Genomic DNA, 25,485 nt, shown 5'->3' with positions numbered 1-25,485 from the left:
TCAGAACTTGTTGACGTACTAGATTCTTCGTTCTCATTCCCCGAAGTACCAGCACCTTCTCTATCAGAAAGGTATGAGGCTGTCCCTGTTGCATTTCTCTGGGAAACTCGCATCTGCACCTAGTTGGTTTCCTGTTAGGTTATTTATATTGCCGTCAAGATCTTAGTCTCCACTGTCTTCGTCACTTTTTAAAGCATCCTCTGGACCCGTGGTCGGCAGCTTGAAACTCTGTGCCGTCTTCCAAAAAAGTTTTAAAACTTCGTCAAGAGTAAACTTGTAAACACAATTGTGTACAAAGTGTAATATTAAAGCATATTTACGCAAAACAAATGAGTTGATAATATTTCACATTTTGTAGATATAGATGACTAGCGTCGTGAATTTGGAACGTCTCATTGATTCGTAAAAACTGTAAGGAAAATAAGCAAATATTGCAATTTCTAGTACTGCATCATATCAAAAACACATATTTGCATATTGAAAACAGTTCATTTTGTTTTAATTTATTTACAATATTCGTCGAGAAAAAAATATGCACTTACAGTCTTTGCTTCGATAAGGTGTCGGCAGCTCAATCCAGGGGTCGTGGGTTCGAACCCCACTGGGGTCACGGTCGATCATGACTTCTCATTGACACTAGTACTGGTTTTTTCCAGGAAGCGGACTCGAGGGTGGTTCCAATAAGCTTGAAGCTTTCATCACAATCGAGCTAAAACAAATTAATATAAACTAAAGAAGAGGATCTTTTCATGGGTTTGATTTGCTATTAGATTAGATTCACATAATAATACTGTAGAAATTTGTTCACAGGTATGAAGGTAAAACATTTGCTTAAAAGCTTGTGAATTTTCCACATCGGTGCCCATTAACAAGTTGCGGATTTAATTGCAATACCGTTTTTTTATTATTTAAAACGAGTTGTTGACAAACTTCTATATTCATATTATGTCATCCGTTAATGATTTTATATAGATACACAGCCGGAAGAACAGTTCGGTCCATTTATCTTTTAACTTTAATATTTCAATATTCAAACTTCAAGATAATTGGTTCACACAAATAAACAGGACTATTTAGAAATAACAGTCTGCTTGTAATTTACGCATAAAGTTGCAACATATTATATATGCACGGATTCCTGTTCAATGCAGAAGAGAAATAGAAAATAAATCAGGAGTATTACAGTATGAAAATGCTGTTAACAACATTAATCTTAACAAGTAAGATCTGGTTTGCTTAGAAATTTCAAATACGATAATGAGTTTTGCATTTGTCGACGGAAGGAAAGATTGCACCAAACGCATGTTGACTGTTAAATAACTTGAGTTTAGATATAATATCGCTTAAATTTTCATGTTGCATATGTTGCCTATGTCAATGTTACTATAAAAGACCAAACAGTGTCCGTTTGTGTGAAGTAAAATTAAACGAGATTTCGGACATTAAAACCTCTGCTAGTTTTGGGGACTGCACATGTCAGAAGGTTTAACTTCAGTCTAGCTATTATAAAAAGTGAAAAGCAGTCCCGAGTCTGGATAAGTACGTTGGAATGAACCTTGGCCTAAAGATACCATATTTTGATTGCATATATGGCAATTTGCGTCAATGTCATCCTTATTGGTGTAAAAAAACAGAGGACAGTCCGTCCAATAACTTAAGACAAAATAAATCTTTACTATACCAAAGTTTGGTCAAGATCATTCTAACTAAAATAGAATGAAAATTATCATCCCAATATCTCGAATCTTCTCAATATTTCGAGTAAATATCACCGCCTGCATAATCCAATAGGGAGAGCGTAGATGTACGGATCGCAGGGTCGTGAGCTCGATCCCTGGATGGAACGTATGTTTACTGTGACGATTTGATAAAAGATTTGTGTCAGAAATAATTCGTCCTTCATCTCAGATTTATGTGGAGAAGTTAGCAGTTACTTTCGGAGAACAGGTTTGTACTGGTACAGAATCCAGCAATACTATTGAAAAGCAGCGTCGAGTAAATATTACAAACATGAATTTAACACATTGTGCTGACGAGTCGGTAATACATTTGTGAAGCTATTTTTCAAAGAATTGTTGGTTATTGACTTACATTAACTGTAAGAAGATCCAATTAAATGTAAGAAGATCGTGTTTTCTTAAAAGACTAGAAAGAGAACTTTGAGCTGAACAAAAAGGCTTAAATACAAGTTTTGATTGATTATAATCACAAAATTATTGGGTAAACGATATGTTTTAGCTGAAGTAGATCTAGTAAACAAGGATAGCGCATGGTATTTTAACGTATTTCACCGGAAGTAATAGCGAACATACGCCATTTATTAGGATAATACAGAATAAAACCCAGACACGTCATATGGAACTGAATTATCGGACATACAAATTAAAACCAAACGATATAGTCAATATCATTTTAAAGACAAATAAACTTAACAAAAAATGTCTTCAAATCAACTTGAAATTTTCGGATCTATTACATCTGTGGCAAATATTTCAGACAATAAGCACAAGGAGATTTATACTTTAATAACTATATAAAGGATATTATTTTTTGGGGGAGTGGGGGGATGGTAATGTCGAACCGACACAATTATATGTCATAAGGCCATCTTCCAGCTTTGAAGGTGGAGGAAGACCCAAGGTGCCGCTCCGTGCCGTAAGCCAGCTGGATGACTTCCTCACATGACGAATTCAACGCCCCGAGTGAGGCTCGAATTCTCATCGAAGAGGGGCAAGTGATTTGAAGTCAGTGACCTTAACCACTTGGCCACAGAGGCCCAATTTACAACTGCGAGTAGTCTCAGACAAGACAAGAAACGCATTTGACTTCTAATTGTGACCTTGACCTTAGAGCTAGGGGTCCGAGTCTTGCGCATGACACCTCATCTCATTATAGGGAACATTTTTGCAAAGTAATTCCAAAATCCCTTTATGAATGGCAGAGTTATGGACCGGACACGAAACAGACCATGTTATCCTTTGACCTCTAAGTGCGACCTTGACCTTGGAGCTAGTGGTCCGGGTCTTCCGCATGACACGTCGTCTCATTATGAGGAAAATGTATGCCAAGTTATTTCAAAATCCCTTTACAAATGGAAGAGTTATAGCCCGGACATAAATTTACCGGACGCACACACGCACGCACGCACGCACAGACACACGGACGGACAGTGCGATTTTAATATGCCCACCTTCGGGGGTATAAAAATACTACATTTTATGTTGTTTACATTCTAGCACCTTCATTTCTTCACCAATCCATAACATATTTACATTTACAAAGTATATGTATTGTCATAAGATCTTGGTTCATTTTTGAGCAAAATCAGACAAGTAGGATTAGAGTTATGGGCCCTTGATTTTGCAAAATTCCCTAAAATTTACCTTGTTTACATTACAACACCTTCATTCCTTCAGCAATCGAAATCATATTTATATAAAATGTGTATTAGCATAAGATCTCAGATGAGTTTGATTATGAGTGAAATCTGACCATTAGGACTAGAGTTATTCGCCCTCGACTTTACAGAAAATTGCTATATGTTTCCTTGTTTTCACTCAAGCAAATTCATTTCTTCACCGGTCCAGTTAATATTTACTCAGAATGTGTATGATTAAAAGATCATGGACGAGTTCTAAGAGCTAAATCTGTTTAGTAGGACCCGGGTTATGTGCCATTGCTTTGCAACAATTGCTATATTTCACATTGTTTTGCATTTTTCTTTCTCATGTGTATGTAATTGGTTTGAAAAGTCAAGTATATATCTTCAGATGGTCTCATATTATGAAGGTAGATAACTCTGGACTGATTTTATTTCAAATTACCTCCCTTTGTCTTTAATCAAAATGAACATATTTTGGTAACTACTACTTGCATGATTGGTTCCAAAATTCATTTATGTGATCAAGAGGTTTTCAGGGTAGACAACTCCAGAGTGAGGTTTTGACAAATAACCTCCCTTTATTTTAATTTGAATGGATCAAAGGAAAATCTTGTTAACATTCTAGAGACAACAATTTAAGTTTAAAACTCAAGAGAATTTGTCTTAATGAAATTTAGGTCAAGATTGAATACGGGTCATCTGGGGACAAAAACTAGGTCACCCGGTCAAATCAAAGAAAAACTGTGTATGTGCAATAGGGGCTGCACTTTTACTTGATATTCATGAACAATGATCAGAATGATTTTCATAATGAAATTTAGGTCAAGTTCGATTCTGGATCATGGGGTGGGGGGACTAGGTTACCTGAGTTAATCAAAGAAAAACCTTGCGTAGGCAATTAGGGCTTCCTTTTTTATTTGATGTGCATTAATATTGAGTATCATGATGTCTTGGATGGTTACGCATTTTTGTAATGTGGGGTCAAAAACTAGGTCACTAAGTCAAATCAAAGGAAAAACTTGTTTTCATTCTAGAGGCCAAATTTATGCTCAAATCTTTCTGAAACTTTTAAATTATCAGAATGATTGTTTTTATGAAGTCTTGGGCGATTTTCATCTTGGTCATGTGTGGTCAAAATCTAAGTCACTAGGTCAGAACCAAAGAAAATGCTTGTTTACACTCAAGAGGACACATTTTGGACCACTCTGAATGAAAATTTGTCAGAATATTTATCTCCAGGAAATCACTAGGTCAAACAAGTTTACACTGTTATGGTTTGTTACTTAGGTGAGCGACCTAGGGCCATCTTGGCCCTCTTGTTTTTGTATTCCGAATTATGTCTATAAATTGTGAAAATATCTAAGGATAATCAATGTCTACGCATAGATTTATTTCTATTCCGAACGTTCACAAACACCTTAATGTGGTATTAACACACTTTGATAATGTGGCAGTTGACCTCAATCGATATAGTTTATTTTCCAATACAGGGAACTAATAATTACTTTGCAATATAGCCCCAATTTAATTTTTATGACGGATTATCTTTGAACACCCCTTGACTTATTAGACTCAACAGCCACATTATCAAAGTTAATTAGTATATCCCAATATCAACACGTGTTCGTGACTAGCAATACTAAACGATTTAAGTTAAGAGATACGTGAGTTGTATCGGGTTGATAAATGCCGGAATAAACACCTTTTATGCTTCACCGAATGTGGCACACGACAATACTTTTTTATTTTATACAGCTTAAATGTCGACACATAACTAGTAGCTTTGCTGTGTTAAAAGCTAATTTTTTCTCCATTCATTCCAGCATTGACGCTAAGCGTACGTGGTTTTGACAAATGTGGAGACCAATGTACATGTAAGTCTATTGGCTGAGTCTGCCTTTTTGTAACACATTTCTTCACCTTGATATATTGTATCAATCGTAGGAATTGTACCCACTTAAGACCAAGAAAAAAAAACAACATTGAGCATCCCTGCCTATAGGAAAGGTACAGTGAATAAAGCATGCATGTTGCACCAGTTTAAAACTTCCTGTTTTCTATCTCTTACTCACTCAGTCATTTCTTATATTTTAAATTCGTTTTGAGAAGACTAACACATTTCAGTTGTTTAAACGGACTACGACGGAGGACATGAAATATTATGGCCAAACCTCAGTCAGCGGAGTCTTCTTTTCTGATACTGGTACTGATGACAAACCCGGACAATCGGTTATTTATAAAATTGAACACACCATCAAATAGCAACCACTTACAATACCAACTGGTGTAAACAAAAACAAAATTGGTAAATAGTCTGTATAAATAAATGACTTGCATTTATTTGTATAAAAAATGTTTATCCAAAATTACAGGGGAAGAAGGTGTTTTTTGTGCATGCTCACAGCCGAAACATGAAGGCCTGACATTGGGTCACTTTTATTACTTGATCAGGAATGACTGTTGCAGCTTTTAGAGAAAGTTTCAATATAATAGTACAAAGAAAATTTTGTAAATGACAAAGTGGTCGAATTTATCATCAGTCAACGTTCATACAGTCCCCATTTTACAAACCCCTTTCAGGGCCTCACATCGTGTGAGTTTGCTTACTATTATGTAAAGTTTTCAGCAAATGTTAAGCTTTATTTTGATACCGACCATTGATTACAATTTGCAGAAATAAAAAAGTTACAGGTAAAAAAACTCATTTTCTGTTCGGGTTTATCATCAGTGCCAGTATAGATTAAATAAAAGCAAAGTGTATCACCCTTATGTTGCTTATTTTTTAACAAAGATAATATTTTTTGTCAAGTGATATGCACGGCTATCTATATATGAAATTAGCAAAATGTTTATGCTATTCTCGATGTGAACATTTAACAAATGGTACTATTTTTATTTTCAAGCTACTCAAGTATGTGCAAAGAATGGAACATGTTTAAATAAATCGGACTTGGTAAAATGCGGTACGATCTTACTTGTATATTTCTAAGTAACTTTAATATTTTTTAGCTCACCTGTCACAAAGTGACAAGGTGAGCTTTTGTGATCGCGCAGCGTCCGTCGTCCGTCGTCCGTCCGTCCGTGCGTGCGTCTGTGCGTAAACTTTTGCTTGTGACCACTCTAGAGGTCACATTTTTCATGGAGTCTTTATGAAAAATGGTCAGAATGTTCACCTTGATGATATCTAGGTCAAGTTCGAAACTGGTTTACGTGCGGTCAAAAACTAGGTCAGTAGGTCTAAAAATAGAAAAACTTTGTGACCTCTCTAGAGGCCATATATTTCAAAAGATCTTCATGAAAATTGGTCAGAATGTTCACCTTGATGATATCTAGGTCAAGTTTGAAACTGGGTCACGTGCCATTAAAAACTAGGTCAGTAGGTCTAAAAATAGAAAAACCTTGTGACCTCTCTAGAGGCCATACTTGTGAATGGATCTTCATAAAAATTGGTCAGAATGTTCATCTTGATGATATCTAGGTCAAGTTCGAAAGTTGGTCACGTGTCATCAAAAAGTAGGTCATTAGGTCAAATAATGAAAACACCTTTGGACCTCTCTAGAGGTCATATTTTTCATAGGATCTGTATGAAAGATGGTCTGAATGTTTATCTTGATGATATATAGGTCAAGTTTGAAACTGGGTCAACTGCAATCAAAAACTAGGTCAGTAGGTCTGAAAATAGAAAAACCTTGTGACCTCTCTAGAGGCCATACCCTTGAATGGATCTTCATGAAAATTGGTCAGAATGTTCATCTTGATAATATCTAGGTCAAGTTTGAAACTGGGTCACGTGCCGTCAAAAACTAGGTCATTAGGTCAAATAATATAAAACCTTGTGAACTCTCTAGAGGCCATACTTTTCATGGGATCTGTATGAAAGTTGGTCTGAATGTTCATCTTGATGATATCTAGGTCAAGTTTGAAACTGGGTCAACTGCGGTCAAAAACTAGGTCATAAGGTCTAAAATTAGAAAAATCTTTTGACCTCTCTAGAGGCCGTATTTTTCAATCGATCTTCATGAAAATTGGTCAGAATTTCTATCTTGATGATATCTAGGTCAAGTTCAAAACTGGGTCATATGAGCTCAAAAACTAGGTCAATATGTCAAATAATAGAAAAAACGACGTCATACTCAAAACTGGGTCATGTGGGAACAGGTGAGCGATTCAGGACCATCATGGTCCTCTTGTAATATATAAAGAGTTTAACATATTATAATTTTTCTGAATGCTACTTTTTAAATTATTGCAACTGCTTCTCACATGGTGAATTTTGAGTTGACCTTAAACGGAAATCTATACCTCTATATATTAATTTGGAAGAATGTCTAAAATCATAGATCTAAATTGTTTGTTTTGCTCCATCGAGCTCTTCCTTAGATTAAGAAATGATAAAATGAGCTTCTATGCAATAAAAGAAGCAAAGAACCAAAAATAGCCAGTCATTCACAACATCGCAACAACTTACGATGTGTTTTCTTTGTTTTACATCTTATTCATTAACTGATACGATACGCTAGAAACGGAACATTTCTTATTCATTTAGTAATAAAATACGCTAGAAACGGAACAGTTGACTTTTTCTGCAAAAGTGTGTTTTGTAAAGTTTCAGGATTATTTTTGCCGTACTACTGCTACAAGGGGCAAGAGTGCTGCGGCTATAAGAAATGTATGCCAGCGGGTGCTGTATGCTGTGGCAACAAGATCTATTGTCGGAGTGGTCGTACTTGCTGCGGGTCAGTGTATTGTTGCAAACCGGGATTTTCCTGTTATGGAAATGGCAAGTGTATTTTAGATCAAAAGTAAGTGTTTGTTCATTATGTTTTATTTTCTGAAATATATACTATTCACATGGTCAGGCCCATATTCATAAAATGTAGCAAAATTCATAAAGATCAGAATTTCAAATTTCCTCATTTAAAGCATTTCAGTTTAAAACCTCGGATGATTTAGTTCGTATTTTCATTGAACAGAACGTAAAATTGTGTATATAAAGATATCGCAATATTTTGATAAAAGATGTATTTAACATAGAAATCGATGTGTAAAGGTTTTTTTCAAATGTCTTAAGAATACATTTTATGAATATCGACCTGGATGCACCTGTCTCCGTCACAGTCACTGGTTGTGTTACTTTGAAACATGATTCATATGTGAATTGCATATGTTACATTTTATGCAAATGATGTAGTCAAACATTCTTCTGACATATTTTCTAATAAACTACTTTTAACCTTGCCGTGACGAATATCACAAGAGTTGTTACTATACCCCCGGCGTCATCGTTGTTTGTAGACACTGTTTACGATCACAGCTTTCAGAAACTTCTCGCATTCCTTCCTCATAATAATACCAAATGAATGAGATAGGTTCCATAATTCATGCACCAGTAAGCGGGTAAATATCTCAATAGCTACTTTTCAAAATTGAATAAAACTTCACAAACTTGTTTCCAAAGGTAATAACAAGTGAATGACATAGTTTCCGTAATTTTTACTATCATTCTGATGAAAATATGCAGCTTTTCCCACTTGTTGTTTTAATTGTTTTAAGTTGTTAGTATATCATTAAAGCAGCATGCCTCCAGATCGTTCGACAACAACAAAAATATTTTTTTTAGATATCTTGAAATAAATGCTATATTTCTTAAGCTTTAAAACTTAAGGGGACGCATATTGCTACATTCACAGTTCATACAGAAATGCGGAAGGGGTGCATATTCAAGAAATCGATGGTGGGAAAATAAAAAACATATTCCTAAACTGATATAATACTGATGGACACCTGTAATATTCAGTATTTTGTGGGTAAGGATGTGGTACTATGAATGTAATAGGAAAACAGAGGTCTTTGTGAAAGTACATTCAACACAAAATATTAAGCTTTTGTATAAGGAAAAAACAGGTTTTTTACAATAACAGTGTTCCAAATAATGTTGAAGGGATGAGATTTTCTTTCTAACACACCAGGTTTGCTTAAACATGTAAAAATTTAACGCCATGTCATTTCAGCTCGGGATGGACGCCATATTTCTCATTGATAAAAATGTAAACAAAAAAAAGTCAGAGTGGGATTAGCATTGCAAGGGCATAACATGACATTCTACACAATGAATACCTTAGAACAGATATCTAAGATGCTACACAGGTCAGGCGGGTTAAATGCATAATGGCGATCACTTGAAATTCATCTTGAAAAGGTGGTTAATTTTAGTTTATTTACATGGTTTTTAATTTTCCCACGACTTCTCGGCGATTCACTGCAAATGTATTACTGCGCAGGACGAAAGGTAACTCTAATAAACAACGGGAGACAACTTAGGTGTCAGCACGTGTACGATTTTTAAAAAAAAAACATGTCGATGATTATAATTTCTTATCAAATAATGAATCCTATTCAGATATTCGTCTTTAATATTAGAAAATTATTAATTTCTGTGGACATTTGTCAAAAAATATTACTTACATTGGACTACTTTGCGCATCAAACTGGTTTCCGCTTCAGTTGTGAGGCACTTCCGTTATACTTTTTGACAACAATAACAAAACATAAAATGAATCAATAGTCACTTATAAACCGACTGCTACTTAAATCAGTGTAAGTAAAGTTGTTGTTACAACATTATACATGTTCGTTACGTTATGAGATAAAGTTTATCTTGAACTGCATAATCCATTAATTACGTTTAGATGATATTGCATTTACAACTTATTTGACCCCATTTTTTTACGTGAATGACAGCATTCTCGTGCAACTCGTGCAAACAGAATTATGAAAAGTATGGTGGAGAATTCAAGGACAAATTATAAATGACATTAAAGTGAGGATAACTGTATATTCGTGCAGTTTTGATCATTGACATGCCTGCTGTGTATTATGTGAACAAGATTAGAATGTTACTTTTGCACATATACACATTGATTGGACCTCTCAACCAAATTTCATACCTTATTTTAGGGATTTTTAAGACAATACATTTTCAAAAGTTTGTTGAATGTGTTTTGATATTTAAGTGCATTGTAGTTCATGAATACCAAGTTAAAAATTAATAATGGCAACATTTCTAGGCCCTTATTGTAAGCCACTAGACTTCTGTAACGATAAATGTTTAATGTATTAAGGGGAATATACTCTTTTAGTTTTGGAATGTGGCATTCCTTGACCACCGTATCTTTTCTTATGCACTACTTTGTAAACAAACTAAATAATGTGTTTTAGCTTACATATGCGAAATGAAAAGCAAGACAGTGACCATATTTCACATTCTTTCTTTAAATTAGAATCTGTAGGACATTGATAAATGTTTGGACAAGGTGAAGCACTATAATTTTCGCACCAAAAAGTCTTAATTGTTGACTTTGAATGTACACAAGAAGTCTTATGTAATTCAACAATAACTTTCTTGTTTCAGTTTTCTCATTTTTATTTTAGTGAGCAATCCTTTGTGTACTTATAACAGTTGAAACAGTATCCATTTCATGTACCAAAACCTTGTACTTTTTTGCAGGTAAATTTTATCATACCCCACCCACTTTTTTCTAATTTCAAAGTATGCGTCCCCTTAATTACTGACAAACTTTATGTTTCGGAAACACGTGAGAGTTTGCTGTTTTTACTACTTTTTACGATGAAAATCGAAAAGCACACTTTTACTCCAGGTAAACTGTCTCGATTAAAAATATCTATATTTTGAAGTCATTATTCACTACTTCAGCTATAGCGCTATTGGTTACGACGACGGAAAAATGTCTTTATTGTCCCCGCGGTCCGGGGATCGATTCCCGGCGTGGTCATATTTTTTTCTTGATATGGAACTTTTAAAATATTTTAGAAACAAAAATTCATATTCTAATGTTCATTATATGACCAAACTTCAATTTGAAAGAAAGATTAGTTTTAGCCAAATCTGGAGGCATGCTGCTTTAACTATATATTACAAGTGAATGAGACTTCACAAATCCCGTTGCCGTGTTATTTAAAAACTGAACGATGCTGGTTCTACAACCCTTTTGTCATTTTGATAAAATAATGCCCCCTTTAGCTTTTCTTTTCTTCAACATTTAGCGAGTTAGTTTCTCAGTAACTACACAACTTTTCGATGATACTTTACACTTTTAGCGGTCATTATAATTACAATTGGACGGTCTTAGATAAATAACTCTTGATGTTATTTTGATAATTTTGATAAAATTATACCGTTCTAGTAAGAAATTATCAATATAAACTAAAGCTTCCTTTTATTTCTTGAATAGACTTTATATAGTGCTGTGGGGCCGAAGGTGGAATACAGAAAGGCTTTCCACAGATCTGTGTGTCCGTCCATTTATTTCCCCGTTACCCCATACTCCTCACCAATATACGCCCAGATAAATTGTTGTAACTTTTAAGACTTTTGTGTTTCTTGATAGTGTCTCTTTAAAATATTCCTTCATCCTTAACTCGTATTACTCCTCAACCACCATTTACCCCACAATTGCAACCCCAATTTTACAAATTCTTGTTTCTTGTGTCTCGTGGTATTGTCTCTTAGCATCCCGTCAGTCCAACCCTACGCTCGAGTACAAAAGCAAAACCTTCCTCCACAAAAATATTTTTAACCCGGTTAATTGTTTAATAAATTGTCTTATTTTGTATCCTGTCAGTCTCCTGTTTTTCTTGGTATTGTATATAAATATACTGCAACCCATCTTTCAGACGTTCAGTCTCAGTTCAAACTCAAATTTTGACAGCAATTATCTTCCAATTCCAATGCCGTCAGCGGCGTGTTACTATTTTTAAAATTGCACCATTGTGATTGATAAACGTGATTCTATTCAACACAAAGGTCTAAATTATTTCTTACTGAGCGGATTATTTGAAGCGAACATATAGCTGTTGCGCCATGAAACACAGTTTCATAAATAACCTGCGGGTTTAGCCACTAATGTTATAAAGCTGTAAACCTATTTGTTCTATTATTGTTAGGAGCCCCTACCCACACACACATACAACGCAACTCCCTTTCCAAGTATACCTTCTGCTCTTATAATCTCGCTTTATGTTCACTATTTATTGATTAATCCGGCCAATAAATTCTATATGCAAATCATAGCAGACTTAGCCAGATAGAATCTGTCCACGACATTTGTGTCCGCCCATGAGTGGTGGGGGCATATAGATTTGGTATTGTACGTGCGTCAGTCCGTGTATGCGTGCGTGCGTCCGTCCGCCTGATGTTCGTTACACGCCTAGCTAAAAAAGTATTTTATATAAATTTATGAAACCTTGCATGAATCTTTATCATGATATGAACTTGCGCACCTCCTAATTTTCGTCTGGTCCGCCCCCTATTTTCAGAGTTATGACCCCTGAAATAATCAAAAATGCACATTTTCACCTTGTGACACGCCTAGCTCAAAAAGAATTTGATATAGATTCATGAAACCTTGCATGAGTCTTAATCATGATATTAACTTGCGCACCTCTTTTTTCATTTGTGTCTGCCCCCTATTTTCAGAGTTACGGCCCCTGAAATAGTCAAAAATGCACATTTTCACCTTGTGACGCGCCTAGCTCAAAAAGTATTTCATATAATTTATTTAACCTTGCTTGAGTCTTTATCATGATATGAACTTGCTCAACTCTTATTTTTCAACTGGGTCCGCCCCTGTTTCCAGAGTTATGGCCCCTGAAATAGTCAAAAATGCACATTTTCACCTTGTGATGCGCTTAACTCAGAAAGTATTGCATGTTAATTTATTAAACCTTGCATAAGTCTTTATCATGATATGAACTTGCACACCTCTATTTTTTGTCTGCCTCCGCCCGTTATGGCCCCTGAAATAGTCAAACTGCACATTTTCACCATGTGATGCACTTAGCTCAAAAAGTGTTTAATATAAATGTTTGAAAACTTGCATAAGTCTTTATCATGATATACACTTGCACACCTCATATTTTTGGCTGGCTGCATCCCCTATTTTTAATGTTATGGCCCCTGAAATAGTAAAATAATGCACATTTTCACCTAATTATGTGCCTAGCTCAAAAAGTATTTGATTTAAATTCATAAAACCTTGCTTGAGTCTTTATCATGATGTGACCTTGCACACTTGGCATTCTTCTTGAGAATCTTAGCACTCATTACAGAGTTATTGCCCTTGAAATAGCCAAAACAAATATCTTTTTAGCTCGACTATTCAAAGAATAGTCTAGCTATTCTACTCACCCTGGCGTCGGCGTTAGCGTCACACCTTGGTTAAGTTTTTGCATGCAAGTACAAACAGCTATCATTTAAAGGCATATAGCTTTGAAACTTATTTTTTCTTCTTCTAGGTCAATTACCAACCTCACTGGGTCAAGTTCCATAACTCTTGACGTGTATTTTGAGCAAATTATGCCCCTTTTGGACTTAGAAAATTCTGGTTAAAGTTTTACATGCAAGTTACTATCTCCAAAACTAATGCAGATATTGAATTGAAACTTCACATGTGTCTTCGGGGCTATGAAACTAGCTGATAGCACCAGGTCCCATAACTCTGACCTTCATTTTGGCTAATTATGCCTCTTTTTGGACTTAAAAAATTATGGGTAAAGTTTTGCGTGCAAGTACATACAGCTATTACCAAAAGGCATATAGATTTGAAACTTAAGTTTTCTTTTTCTAGATCAATTACCAACTTCACTGGGTCAAGTCCCAATACTCTGACATGTATTTTTTTAAGTTTTACATGCAAGTTACTATCTCCAAAACTAATGCAGATATTGGATTGAAACTTAACATGTGTCTTCGGGGTTATAAAACTAGTTGATAGCATCAAGTCCCATAACTCTGACCTTTATTTTGGCCAAATTATACCCCCTTTTGGACTTTGCATGCAAGTACATACAGCTACTAAAAGGCATATAGATTTGAAACTTATTTTTTCTTTTTCTAGATCAATTACCAACCTCACTGGGTGAAGACCCATAACTCTGACATGTATTTTGGGCAAATTATGCCCCCTTTTGGACTTCAATGAGGGCAAGTGATTTAAAGTCAGTGGTCTTAACCATTCGGCCACGGAGGTCCCTTTGAAATAGCCAAAATAATGGAATTTTTGTTTGTGATGCTCATAGCTCAAAAAGTATATGGCTTAGAATAATGAATCCTGTTCATAAAATGTTTGTTGAGGCGATACCCCATTAGACTGCAAACATTTGAATTATTGCCCCTTATTTGTGACAAATGTACCAGTGGGGGCACACCCTGTGTCCTAAATCTTGTATATACTCTAGAGGGCACATATTTGCTCCAATCTTCCTGAAACTTTGTCAGAATGTTTGTTTTCATGAAATGAACATGTTTGAATCTGGATATAGGGTAAAAAACTTTTGGGTCCAATCTTGGTCAGAATATTTGTCTCCATGAAATCACTAGGTAAAGCATGTTTACACTTTCATGGTGTGTTACTCAGGTGAGCAACCTAGGATCGTCTTGGCCCTCTTGTTTACATATGTCATATAGTAGAGCTTTTGTAGTCAACCATTTGTTGGCATCAGCATCCACGTCACAAAAGTTTTGCGAGGAAGCAGGTTTCTCAAAAATACATGTATTAGGTCAGATGTTTCAAACTTAACACATGTCTTTAGCATCATGGGATAACTTCCCAGGGGAAGTTAAATATCTCTTTTATTTTGTCAAAACCATGCCACTTTTTAACCTAGAATTTCAGGTTAAAGTTTTCCATGTATGCAGATTTCTCAGAAACTACGAAGAAAAATGCTTACAAACTTCACACATGTCTTTTGCATCATGAACTTACCTCTGAGGACAAGTAACATAATTCTGTCTTTTATTTTGTCAAAATTATAACCCTTTTAACTTAACTCATTCTGCCCGCGCGACGCATTAATGCTTCGGCCGGTTTTTATCTGTATACCGCATGCCGCTTCTAGGCGGTGTTGTTATACATCTGGAAACCGCACGCCGCATACATGCATCTTTATAGTAATAGCTCTGAATTCCGCGTGACGCTTTCAGTCGTCGCATTTCATTGGTCTTAAATAAACTCTTTAAGTTCTTTCTAACAAATTGGACCAATCAAATATTTTATTGCATCTCATTTTTTAAACATAAATAAAAGCGGATGTTGTGAAAAAATGAATGCTTTCGCTGAAGAAAGCTGTAAAAGCGAGCTTCATTCAAGTTATAAATTGTGATTTCTTGAAGCCTGAAAATTACTGATGATTTTTTTATATGATGAAACATAAAAGAATAAGTAAAAAGATGAATAAATAAATAGCAACAAAGATTCACTAAGCAATGTCAATTGAAATAACGTATGAGCTCGTATTAGGTCATTTGACAGCTCTTGTTTTAAACTGACTGAATGTCTTTAACATATGAATGTGTTTTCAATATCACCAATTAGTCATCAGTAATTTGTTAGAGAGCCTCGTGTAATAATTTAGAGCAAACTTAATTGTGTATGAATAATTAATTTTGTAATATCTTTATTTCTAATATGAGAAAAATTATGTATATTTTCATTAAAATAGCTGTGATATTGACGTCATGTTGGTATATTATTTGGTGTTATACAGGTGTCGAGAAATAATGTTACCATATTTCATGTACAGTTTTATAGAAAAGACATTATAAAATCAAATTTCATTTAGCCTGCTGCCAGCAAGTGATTCTGCCTTGCGGCCAGTGTAGACCAAGATCATACTGCACATCATGTCTTGCACTGTTTGTTATTCAGTCAATAATTTTTTAGTGAATACCCCTTCAAATAAAAAGTGGTACTGCCCAAATTTAATGATGGACCATTGTAGAAATTTAGCAGGCTAAAGATAGTGATACAATTTATTCACATACTCAGCATTCCTTATGAGGCACACTGAATACTTTACTAGATGCCAACGGTATGTATGAAAACATTATTGTAAAATGCTGCAAAGAATTATTTTATTTGTTTTCAGTTACAGACAAGTTAAAGAATATTCTGATCTACCAGTACCTACCAGAAAGTAAGTTTGTATTATTGCATGTGAGTTTTTATTCCTTAACCCACATTTTCTATGTGCTAATGGGATTGCACTTGTAAATTGTAGTAAAAGCCATTTATGTTGGTGTAAACAAGGCTGCAATTCTTCCCTAAGCAAGTAAATTATTATTTGACTTTGCTTGTTAGTTCCAAATTGGTGTGTAACTGTTAGCCCCCATCTGCCCATCAGTAACATAAAGCAAATTATGAAGTGATATATAAAAGTTCAAGTTTTTTTTTATGAATCTGGAACATTAGCAATATTGGAATATGCAAGTTGTTTCGCTTTTTTTTTTAGCTCTGCCCCCTTTTAACTTACAAATCTTGGCTTTGAAAGTTTATAACTTACAGTCTCTATCCGTATTACATAATTCTGTCAAGTATTTTGACTGAATAATGACTCTGTTTGGACTTGGAAATTGGTTCAGTTTTCATACAAGTCCACATTTTGTCAAAACTATTTGACATGTAGCGTTGATACTTTGAACACTCATCATCATGATCTCCATCTGTAGACAAGGGTCAGTAAATATGTCAAAGATATTTGGCTGAATTTTGGCCCTTTATGAACTTTGAAATCAGTTAAGTTTTTAGTCCGTATTTTGTTTAAACTGTTTGATATATGCATGGCTTTAAAACTTTGGTCACTTGTTTACCATGATTGTTGTCTCCATATGTAGGCAAGACTACACAACTAGGACAAGAATATATCTATTTTCCTTCTTTTTTCTGAAAATCTCTGGTTATAATTTGACCCCATACTTATATCAATTCTTCGAATAGTCGAGTGCACCGTCAACAGACAGCACTTTTTGTCAGCTCTTTCATCCACTTGCCCGTCTGGCCTTCTTGGTCACTAAAGATGGATACTCTCATAAGTGTTAAAATACAAGAGATAATGCTTTGAAATCAGAAATGTAACTGTATAGAGGAAAATAAAGAGAAAATGCAGTCTATTTCAATAAACAATGGCTGCATAAATACAAAAATTGTGGCTCATGGCAGCTGAAAGATCTTATGTTATTACGTTGACCATTGTTATATATGCTCCTTCAGGACGGAACTTATTGCTATTCAGCAGATCTGCTTTAACACACCTACTGACTAGTATAGATATTATACCTTGCACATCATTTTGATAGATATATTTTTTGTGCCCGCCGCCCCAACCCCATGAGTGGTGGGGGCATATAGATTTGCTCTTGTCCGTCCGCCCGTCCTTCCGAGAATGTTGTGTCGCGCCTAGTTCCAAAAGTATTCGACGTAGAGTCACAAAACTTTACTGGAATGTTGGTCAGCATGTGTAGTTGTGCACCTGGGGTTTGGCGTTTGGATTAATTGAGTCATGTAGGAGTTATGATCCCTGACTGTAAAAATTGGTCATTTTAGTGTTGTGTCGCGCCCAGCTCCAAAAGTATTTGACCTAGAGTCACCAAAATTTACAGGAATGTTGGTCAGCATGTGCAGTTGTGCGCCTGGGGTTTTGGGTCCGGATTCATTCAGTATTGTAGGAGTTATGGCCCCTGACTTAGTTAAAAATTGGTTATTTTAATGTTGTGTCGCGCGTAGCTCCAAAAGTATTTGACCTAGAGTCACCAAAGTTTACAGGACTGTTGGTCAGCATGTGCAGTTGTGCACCTGGGGTTTTGCGTCTGGATTCATTCAGTCATGTAGGAGTTATGGCCCCTGACTTAGTTAAAAATTGGTCATTTTAATGTTGTGTCGCGCATAGCTCCAAAAGTATTTGTCCTAGAGTCACCAAAGTTTACAGGAATGTTGGTCAGCATGTGCAGTTTTGCACCTGGGCTTTCGCGTCCGGATTCGTTCAGTATTGTAGGAGTTATGGCCCCTGACCTAGGAAAAAATCGTCATTTTAATGTTTTGTCGCGCGTACGTTCAAAAATATTTTACCTACAGTCATTATTTCATTACACAAGACCAGACTTCTTGTCCAGACTTACTCAAAAAAAAACATTAGAGGATTGTTTTATAGCCTATGAAGTGTTCTCTTTAGGATTTTGCAGAGCTAGGCCAGAGTTATGGCTTACTTAGTGAAAAATACACAAAAGGTTCTTAAAAGTTTGTGTTGCAAACATCTTAAAAATTGTTTAACCTGAGTCATTAAACCATGTTACAGTGGCAGGAGTGGGGGCACCTGTGTCCTATGGACACACATCTAGTTTCTTAATTGCAATTTATGCTTCCAATTGATGTTCTTACAGATATTAAATGTCTAGATTCTGTTTTAAATGTGTACCCATATCCAATATACAAGTCTGCCCTTATGTACAACTTATCATTAATAGATGTAAATTGTGGCATAATAAGCACTGCACGGGATATCCATTTCTACGGAATCCTGTTGGAGCCATTTATAATGTCGCCATCGCGTTTGTGGGGTCGACACACGACCAGGCGAAGTGACATAGCGACATTACGAAGTGACACCCGACAATCGCAAACGACGGCGACAATCCCAAACGACAATGTCGCGATATCCACATTGAAATGTCGTCTTTCTAAAGCACGATATATCGCGATGTCGACGCGCGACAATTCCAAACGATACAAGACACGCGAAGTGACACTCGACAATACGAAGCGACATTTTCATAATGTCGTATCGCCTGTCGCCCGTCTACAATACTATTTATTTAAAGAAATTTCACTTTGATACATTACTTTTAACGCTTTTAATAATAAAATGAAATTGATGAATTTTTCGAAAAAAATGCGACCAAGATTCGCCGGTATTTATTCAAGTGGATACCGGTCGACGCACGACAATGCGATATGACATTATGAAAATGTCGCTTCGTATTGTCGAGTGTCACTTCGCGTGTCGTGTATCGTTTGGAATTGTCGCGCGTCGACTCTCACCCAAACCCGCGACACGCGACATACGATCCGACATTTGGAAAATGTCGCTTCGCGTTGTCGAGCGTCATTTGTGATTATCGCATGTCGTTTGATAATGTCGCCGTCGCGTTTTCAGGGTCGACACACGACAACGCGAAATGACATCGCGACATTACGAAGTGACATAGCGACAATGCGATACGACGCTCGACAACGCGAAGTAACATCGCGATATATCGTGCTTTAGAAAGGCGACATTTCAATGTGGATATCGCGACATTGTCGTTAGGGATTGTCGCCACCGTTTGCGATGTCGGGTGTCACTTCGGCATGTCGCTATGTCACTTCGCGTTGTCGTGTGTCTACCCCACAACGCGTCGGCGACATTATAAATGGCCCCAACAGTATTCCGTACATTTCTAATTTTAAATATACACACAACAAATTTGAAAAAAAAATTATCTTTCAAGGTTAAAACTGCTAATTCAATATCATGTTTGATCGACTTCCTAAACCAAATAATGCAAATATACAGGATGCTCACATCCTACGCCAGTTTATTAACTTATTGCTGTATAATTTACTTCCAAACAGTTCAATTTGGAAGCCGTCGGTTGAAACGAGACACGCCAAGAGTTCATCCCGGACATCATCTACCAGGTGAATTACTTTTGATACATATTTACATATTTCAAATTTAAGAACATTCTTTGTAATCAAAATTTTGCTTTTGATACATATTTACTTATTTCAAATTTAAGAACATTCCTTGTAATCAAAATTATTAAGATCGTGTATGTGGATGTTGCATTGATTACTTATTTGTACGTTGTCATAACGTATATTAGATAAATAAATATGGAGTTACTTCAGTTTTTTATTCAGCCATCGATTCATTTGTCAAACGAATAAAAAACTAGAATAATTTTGGAATAGAATATAGTTTATACAGATTGAACTCTAATTAAAAGGGAGGTGATTACTAAGTACATCGTATTTAGTAATATGGTAAGAGATTAAGCAAGTATAAAGGATAATATAAATGCTCACATATCTTGTATATCCGATCATTACAGTAAGTCACGATGGTGGTATGGTGCTATAGCCGGCACTGTTGTCTTTACTGTGGCAATCATCATCGCTACTTTCATTTGGAATCGCAGAAACAATACATCAAATGGTTTGTAAAGATTGTAACTGTACATAAAACCTATTAATTGTTATTTATCTATCTTGTTAAAATAAAGTATTTTAGCTCATCCTGTCACATAGTGACAAAATGAGCTTTTGTGATAGCCCTTCGTCCGTCGTACGTCCGTCATCCATCGTCCATCCGTTCACATTTCTTGTGAACACAATAAAGAACTTATTTTACAATCGATTTTTGTATTTTATCAAACTTGCACACAACTTGTATTGGCAGAATATCTCGGTTCCTTTCAAAAAGCCGGCCAGATCCGTACATGTCCCCTAAAAGGACCAACATTTGCTATCTTGAAAAATGCACACATCTTGTATTTGTATAATATCTCGATTCTTTTCGAAAATTGGCCAGATCCCGTCATGAGTTCCAGAGTTATGGCCCCTTAAATGATCAAAATTTGCTACTTTGGCCTATAAATACGATAGAGACCACATGTTGCAATTGATTTTAATCTTGCACACAACTTGTGTTGGCATAATATCTCGGTTCCTTTCGAATACTGGTTAGATCCCATCAGGGGTATTTGAGTTATGGCCCCTTATAGGTTCAAAAGTTGCTATTTTGGCTTTTGTAGCCGAATAGAGACTTCATTTATGGTTTTATTTTACACAAACTTGCAAGACATCTTTAACAACAATAGATCTTAGATCCCATGATGAATCCATCAGATCCATTCATATGTTCCGGAGTTATCCCTTGAAACAGCCAACATTTGTTACTTTTTACCTTGTGAACACGATAGAAGTGACATTTTACATTTGATTTTAACCACACTTACAAACAACTTAAGTGACAGTAAGATCTCGGTTTGTTTCAAAAACCGGCTAGATTCAATTATGGGTTGTAGAGTTACTGCCCCGGAAAGGGGCAACATTTTCTATTGTGGCCCTTTCAGCCATAAAGAGGTTTCATTTATGCTTTGATTTAAGACAAACTTGCACACAATATTTATCTTGATGACCTCTATGCCAAGTTTACAACTGCGTAATATGGGGTCAAGACCTAGGTCATTAGGTCAAATTAAAAGCTTGTTAACACTCTAGGGGGCATATTTATGACCCTATCTGCATTGAACTTACCCAGAATGTTTATTTTGATGATTTCTAAGCCAAGTTCGAAAATGGATTATGTGAGATCAAAAACTAGGTCACCTGCTCAAATCAAAGGAAAAGCTTGTTAACACTGTAGAGGAAACATTTATGATCCTATCTGAATGTTTATTTTCATGATTCATAGGCCAAGCTCGAAACTGGGTTATGTGTGGTAAAAAGCTAGGTCACCACTCAAATCAAAGGAAAAGCTACTAGCTTGCTATTACTCTAGAGGCCATATTTATGACACTAAATGATCAGAATGTTTATCTTGATGATTCCAAGGCCAGGTTTAACAGGTGAGCGATGTAGGGTCATCATGAACCTCTTGATTACGTAATCATATCGTTTTTATGAAATGTTAACTTCCTGATTATTACTTCTTTCACTAAATGTACTTAGTGTTGATTTTGCAGCGCCAGGTAGGTCAGGTTGTGGTAGAATGGTTCAAAGTGCTCCGGCCCAGACCTATAGACAATCACCTGGAAATGGCATGCCTAGAATGGCACCAAATACAGATGTAACGGACAATACAAATGGACTACCACCAAACGAAAACGCGGCTTTCGTGGTAACAGAGTAAGATGTTCCAGCATAGACAAATAGGAAACCGCCGAAGCAAGGCACGGCCTTTGTGACTACAAAGACTAATAAAATGAAATATCTCCAGCACACGACCTACCAGTCTTTTTATTATTCCCCAATCTTTGGTCGGTATAAAGTAATTGCAGAATCCGTCCGTTAGTTCGTTCGTTGGTTTCTGATTTGTGTCCGGTCTGTAACTTTGTCATCAATCATAATAAGACGTTGTTTCATGAGCGAGAACTAGACGACTTGTAACTTAAGTCAAACTTTGAAGTCAAAGGTCAACATGGTGTTTTCTTGTCTGGTCTGTTATCAAAAGATTTTTAAAAATATTTCTTGGCACATATATTTCCCACATTCACACAAAGTGCCATGCGCAATACAGAACTCTAGCTCAGAGGTCAGAGTCATACTTGGAGGTATAAGGTCTGAAGCTTTTTTTCCTTTTCTCATCATTGAAGCGATTTTAGTATCACTAGGCACAAATGTATTCCAAAATGAGAATGTGCTCAAAGGTCAAGGTCACACTTGGAGGTCATAGGTCAAAGTTTTTTTACATTTACATACCCAGATATTACATATCAGTTAATACTTTCATTCAAATTAAGCAGTAGGGTGGGGTCATACACATTGTCAAAAGTAGTTTTTTAATATAAAAGAAATCCAATCCATTAATGCTCAAGTAAAACGGTATTTTTATATGGAATGAACATTTGTTGATATGCTAAAATGTATTGTACAGTAATGTAAATCATTAGACGCTCACGTTTTATATTGCCTCGCTTTGTTGTGTATTTCGTAGGTAATGTGATTACTTAAATTTGTATGTTTGTCATGTATCATGTACAGAGTAATTATACCAGGCAATTGCTGTTACAATAGTCGAAACTTTTACTGCACTGGAGACAACACAAGCCACAGACAAATAAACAATACACAGAAACGAAATGTTAGTGCCATAACAAATGTTTTCGGAATGTACATTTTCTTTTGAGTTTGTTATCCTTGTTTTGAAGCAGTTCTAGCAAATGCTGCTAACACCTCCCGCCATGAGCTAGTTCTGGCTTCAACATTTTAAATGGCATAAGTTATATTTTTTGATAGTTGTCTCCATCAAGTTTTGGCATGTTCCCGTGCATTTTCCAAACCAGCAGTCATTTCCACTGCATCAGTAGATTTCACAGAATCCAGGACCATGTAACCAACCAATTAAGCTGTTAGTTTCAGTTTTTGAATACTAAGACCTTTTTACGTATTTTTGCATTCATATACTAACAGTAAATTAAATTCTTTTTAACTAATTGAAATAAAATGTATGGTAGATTTAAATATTAACAAACGGGTTCCTTTTCTTCGGTTACCGGCAGCGGAACGTGTTGAAATTGTTGTTTTACTTGTATTCCTACTTTAAAAATAGTTAAATGATAAATATAAGCAGAGTATGTAGTATAAATATTATGAAGTTATTGTATTTCATATACTACTCTCGCACGGTATTTCTAACAATAACATGTTAAATGTTACTATTGAGAAAAGGGGAATCGGGTAGTAAAACCATTATCCGTGACAAAACAGTTGTACTACTTTGAATCGTATTGACTATAAAGAAAACCCTGATTTACCATGAAGTAAACACTGAATTACCAATAAAGAAATAATCGACTTTTCCGATAATGTTTTCGTTATCGTTCTCTATTTATATCTGGCTAGCTTTTAATTAGGGTAAGTTCCAGCTCAGTAATCCCACCCCAACAGTGTACAAAGATCACGGATCTAATATTTTAGCTAAGCGGGGGCTTTCTTATATAAAGCGGATCTATTTTGCAAGCTTTTGTGTAGTATATTAGACTAAAAGGGGTATGATCAACAATTTCCTGGCGCACTCATCTTTTATTGATGTTTAATTATCAGTCATTATAAATAGAAAACGATAACAAAAACGTTATCGGAAAAGTCGACTATGTCTTTATTGGTTAACCAGGGTTTTCTTTATAGTCAATACAATTCAATAGTAGTATAACTACTTTGTCACGGATAATGGTTTCACTACCCGATTCCCCTTTTCTCAATAATGACATCAACATGTTATCTATACAAATACCATGCGCGAGTAGTACTACTATTTTGTCAGATGTCTCGTTTGCAAATGTTATGTTTCACGCATCAAATAAGGTCATGTTTTGTTTAATGTTTATAACATACTTTGTGTAAGCAGGTCAATTCCACAACCGTGCAGTTCATCTAAGACTGCTGACCTTCAACCAAGTATATTGTATATAATTTTGCAATTAATTAAATAAAAGATGGGACATACATTTTTAACTGAGAATATATTGATTTACTGTGATGTATGAATGTATTAGAGTAACAAACTTTACTATTTTTATATGTTTTACGCTTCACATACTACCTGTATTTATTATTGATATTTCTACAGTGTTACTCTCTGTATTGTAATACAAATTATACTTTTACACAAATCAGTCATGTTGTTATCATTGCAAAAAGTGTCAATGGCCGTACCTTAAACAGTTTTAAATTCATTTTTAAACGTGTCAAAACATAAAATCTGAATATAGCAATTGTGCTGAGTTATTGAATGAGAATGTTCACATTGATTTTTTTTACTGATGACAGTTTCCTGAGACATACATGTAATTTAATGCTTGTTAATGGACATAACTTTTATCAAGTTTCCGGATGTGTTAAGCAAATGTTGTCGCAGCTCAAATCGCAAGTGATGTATTTTTATTATACACTATACTTTTAAAAACATTTTCCTGATTCGATGATCACCAAAAATATTTGATTTATACCGTAACTTCTTGGACAATACATCCAACTGAGGAATGGGAGGTCAAAGGTTTGATTGTTTCTCTGCTTGAAAATTGGTATTAAATATCAAATTTAAGAACCCGAGCGTGTACAAGGTAATGGTATCCTAACCATTATCATGCTGAACATAATTGATTCTGCCTTTACGACCAGTCCAGATCATCATCAGCCTGCACATCCGTGCAGTCTGATCATGATCTGCACTGTTCGCCTTTCAGTCAGTATCTTTTTGGTATCTACCCTGTTATTCTGTTATTGTAAGGAATCCGAAATCGCAATATTATATATACGGAATCGCTAGAAAATTGAACATTGCCATTACGGGTCCATTACCTTAATCGTCTAAAGTGCCAAGCACTTTCAATAAGGGCGACATTTCAGTAAACACGTTTACTTTTCCAAGATATCTTTCAGTGAAAAAGGTAAGTTCTACACACATTCCGGTCCGCTCAGAACCATGACACATAAAATGCAGTCTGATTTACACATTTCATAACCAAAGTCTATAGGAAGATCCTT

General features: G+C 35.6%; 1 protein-coding gene across 3 annotated transcripts; it reads left to right on the top strand.

Annotated features, from left to right (window-relative positions):
• Nucleotides 1–971: 971 nt before the first annotated feature.
• Nucleotides 972–24,614, top strand: LOC123544944 (uncharacterized). 3 transcript variants are annotated; one of them, XM_045331115.2, is made up of 8 exons: nucleotides 975–1,220; nucleotides 5,206–5,256; nucleotides 6,286–6,345; nucleotides 7,995–8,184; nucleotides 16,328–16,375; nucleotides 19,846–19,911; nucleotides 20,328–20,431; nucleotides 21,963–24,614. In XM_045331115.2, exons 1-8 carry the CDS (start codon nucleotides 1,187–1,189, stop codon nucleotides 22,127–22,129), a joined length of 720 nt encoding a protein of 239 aa, XP_045187050.2. In that variant the 5' UTR covers nucleotides 975–1,186; the 3' UTR covers nucleotides 22,130–24,614. The 3 variants fall into 3 exon arrangements, with proteins under 3 accessions (XP_045187051.2, XP_045187050.2, XP_045187049.2); XM_045331114.2 differs by having other exon boundaries at nucleotides 980–1,220; nucleotides 7,989–8,184; XM_045331116.2 differs by lacking the exon at nucleotides 16,328–16,375 and having other exon boundaries at nucleotides 972–1,220; nucleotides 7,989–8,184.
• The last annotated feature ends 871 nt before the right edge of the window (nucleotides 24,615–25,485 follow it).

The sequence above is a fragment of the Mercenaria mercenaria genome, chromosome 1 (genome assembly GCF_021730395.1).
Source record: "Mercenaria mercenaria strain notata chromosome 1, MADL_Memer_1, whole genome shotgun sequence".
Taxonomy (NCBI): domain Eukaryota; kingdom Metazoa; phylum Mollusca; class Bivalvia; order Venerida; family Veneridae; genus Mercenaria; species Mercenaria mercenaria.
This window is presented reverse-complemented; position numbering and strand designations above follow the sequence as displayed.

What these genes read in the sequence shown, in the direction of transcription:
- LOC123544944 (XM_045331114.2), top strand. Translation starts at nt 1,187, where the DNA reads ATGAAAATGCTGTTAACAACATTAATCTTAACAA. An exon ending in TCCCGGACATCATCTACCAG is followed by an intron (nt 19,912 to 20,327) that starts GTGAATTACTTT and finishes CGATCATTACAG; the next exon opens with TAAGTCACGATGGTGGTATG. An exon ending in CAGAAACAATACATCAAATG is followed by an intron (nt 20,432 to 21,962) that starts GTTTGTAAAGAT and finishes TTGATTTTGCAG; the next exon opens with CGCCAGGTAGGTCAGGTTGT.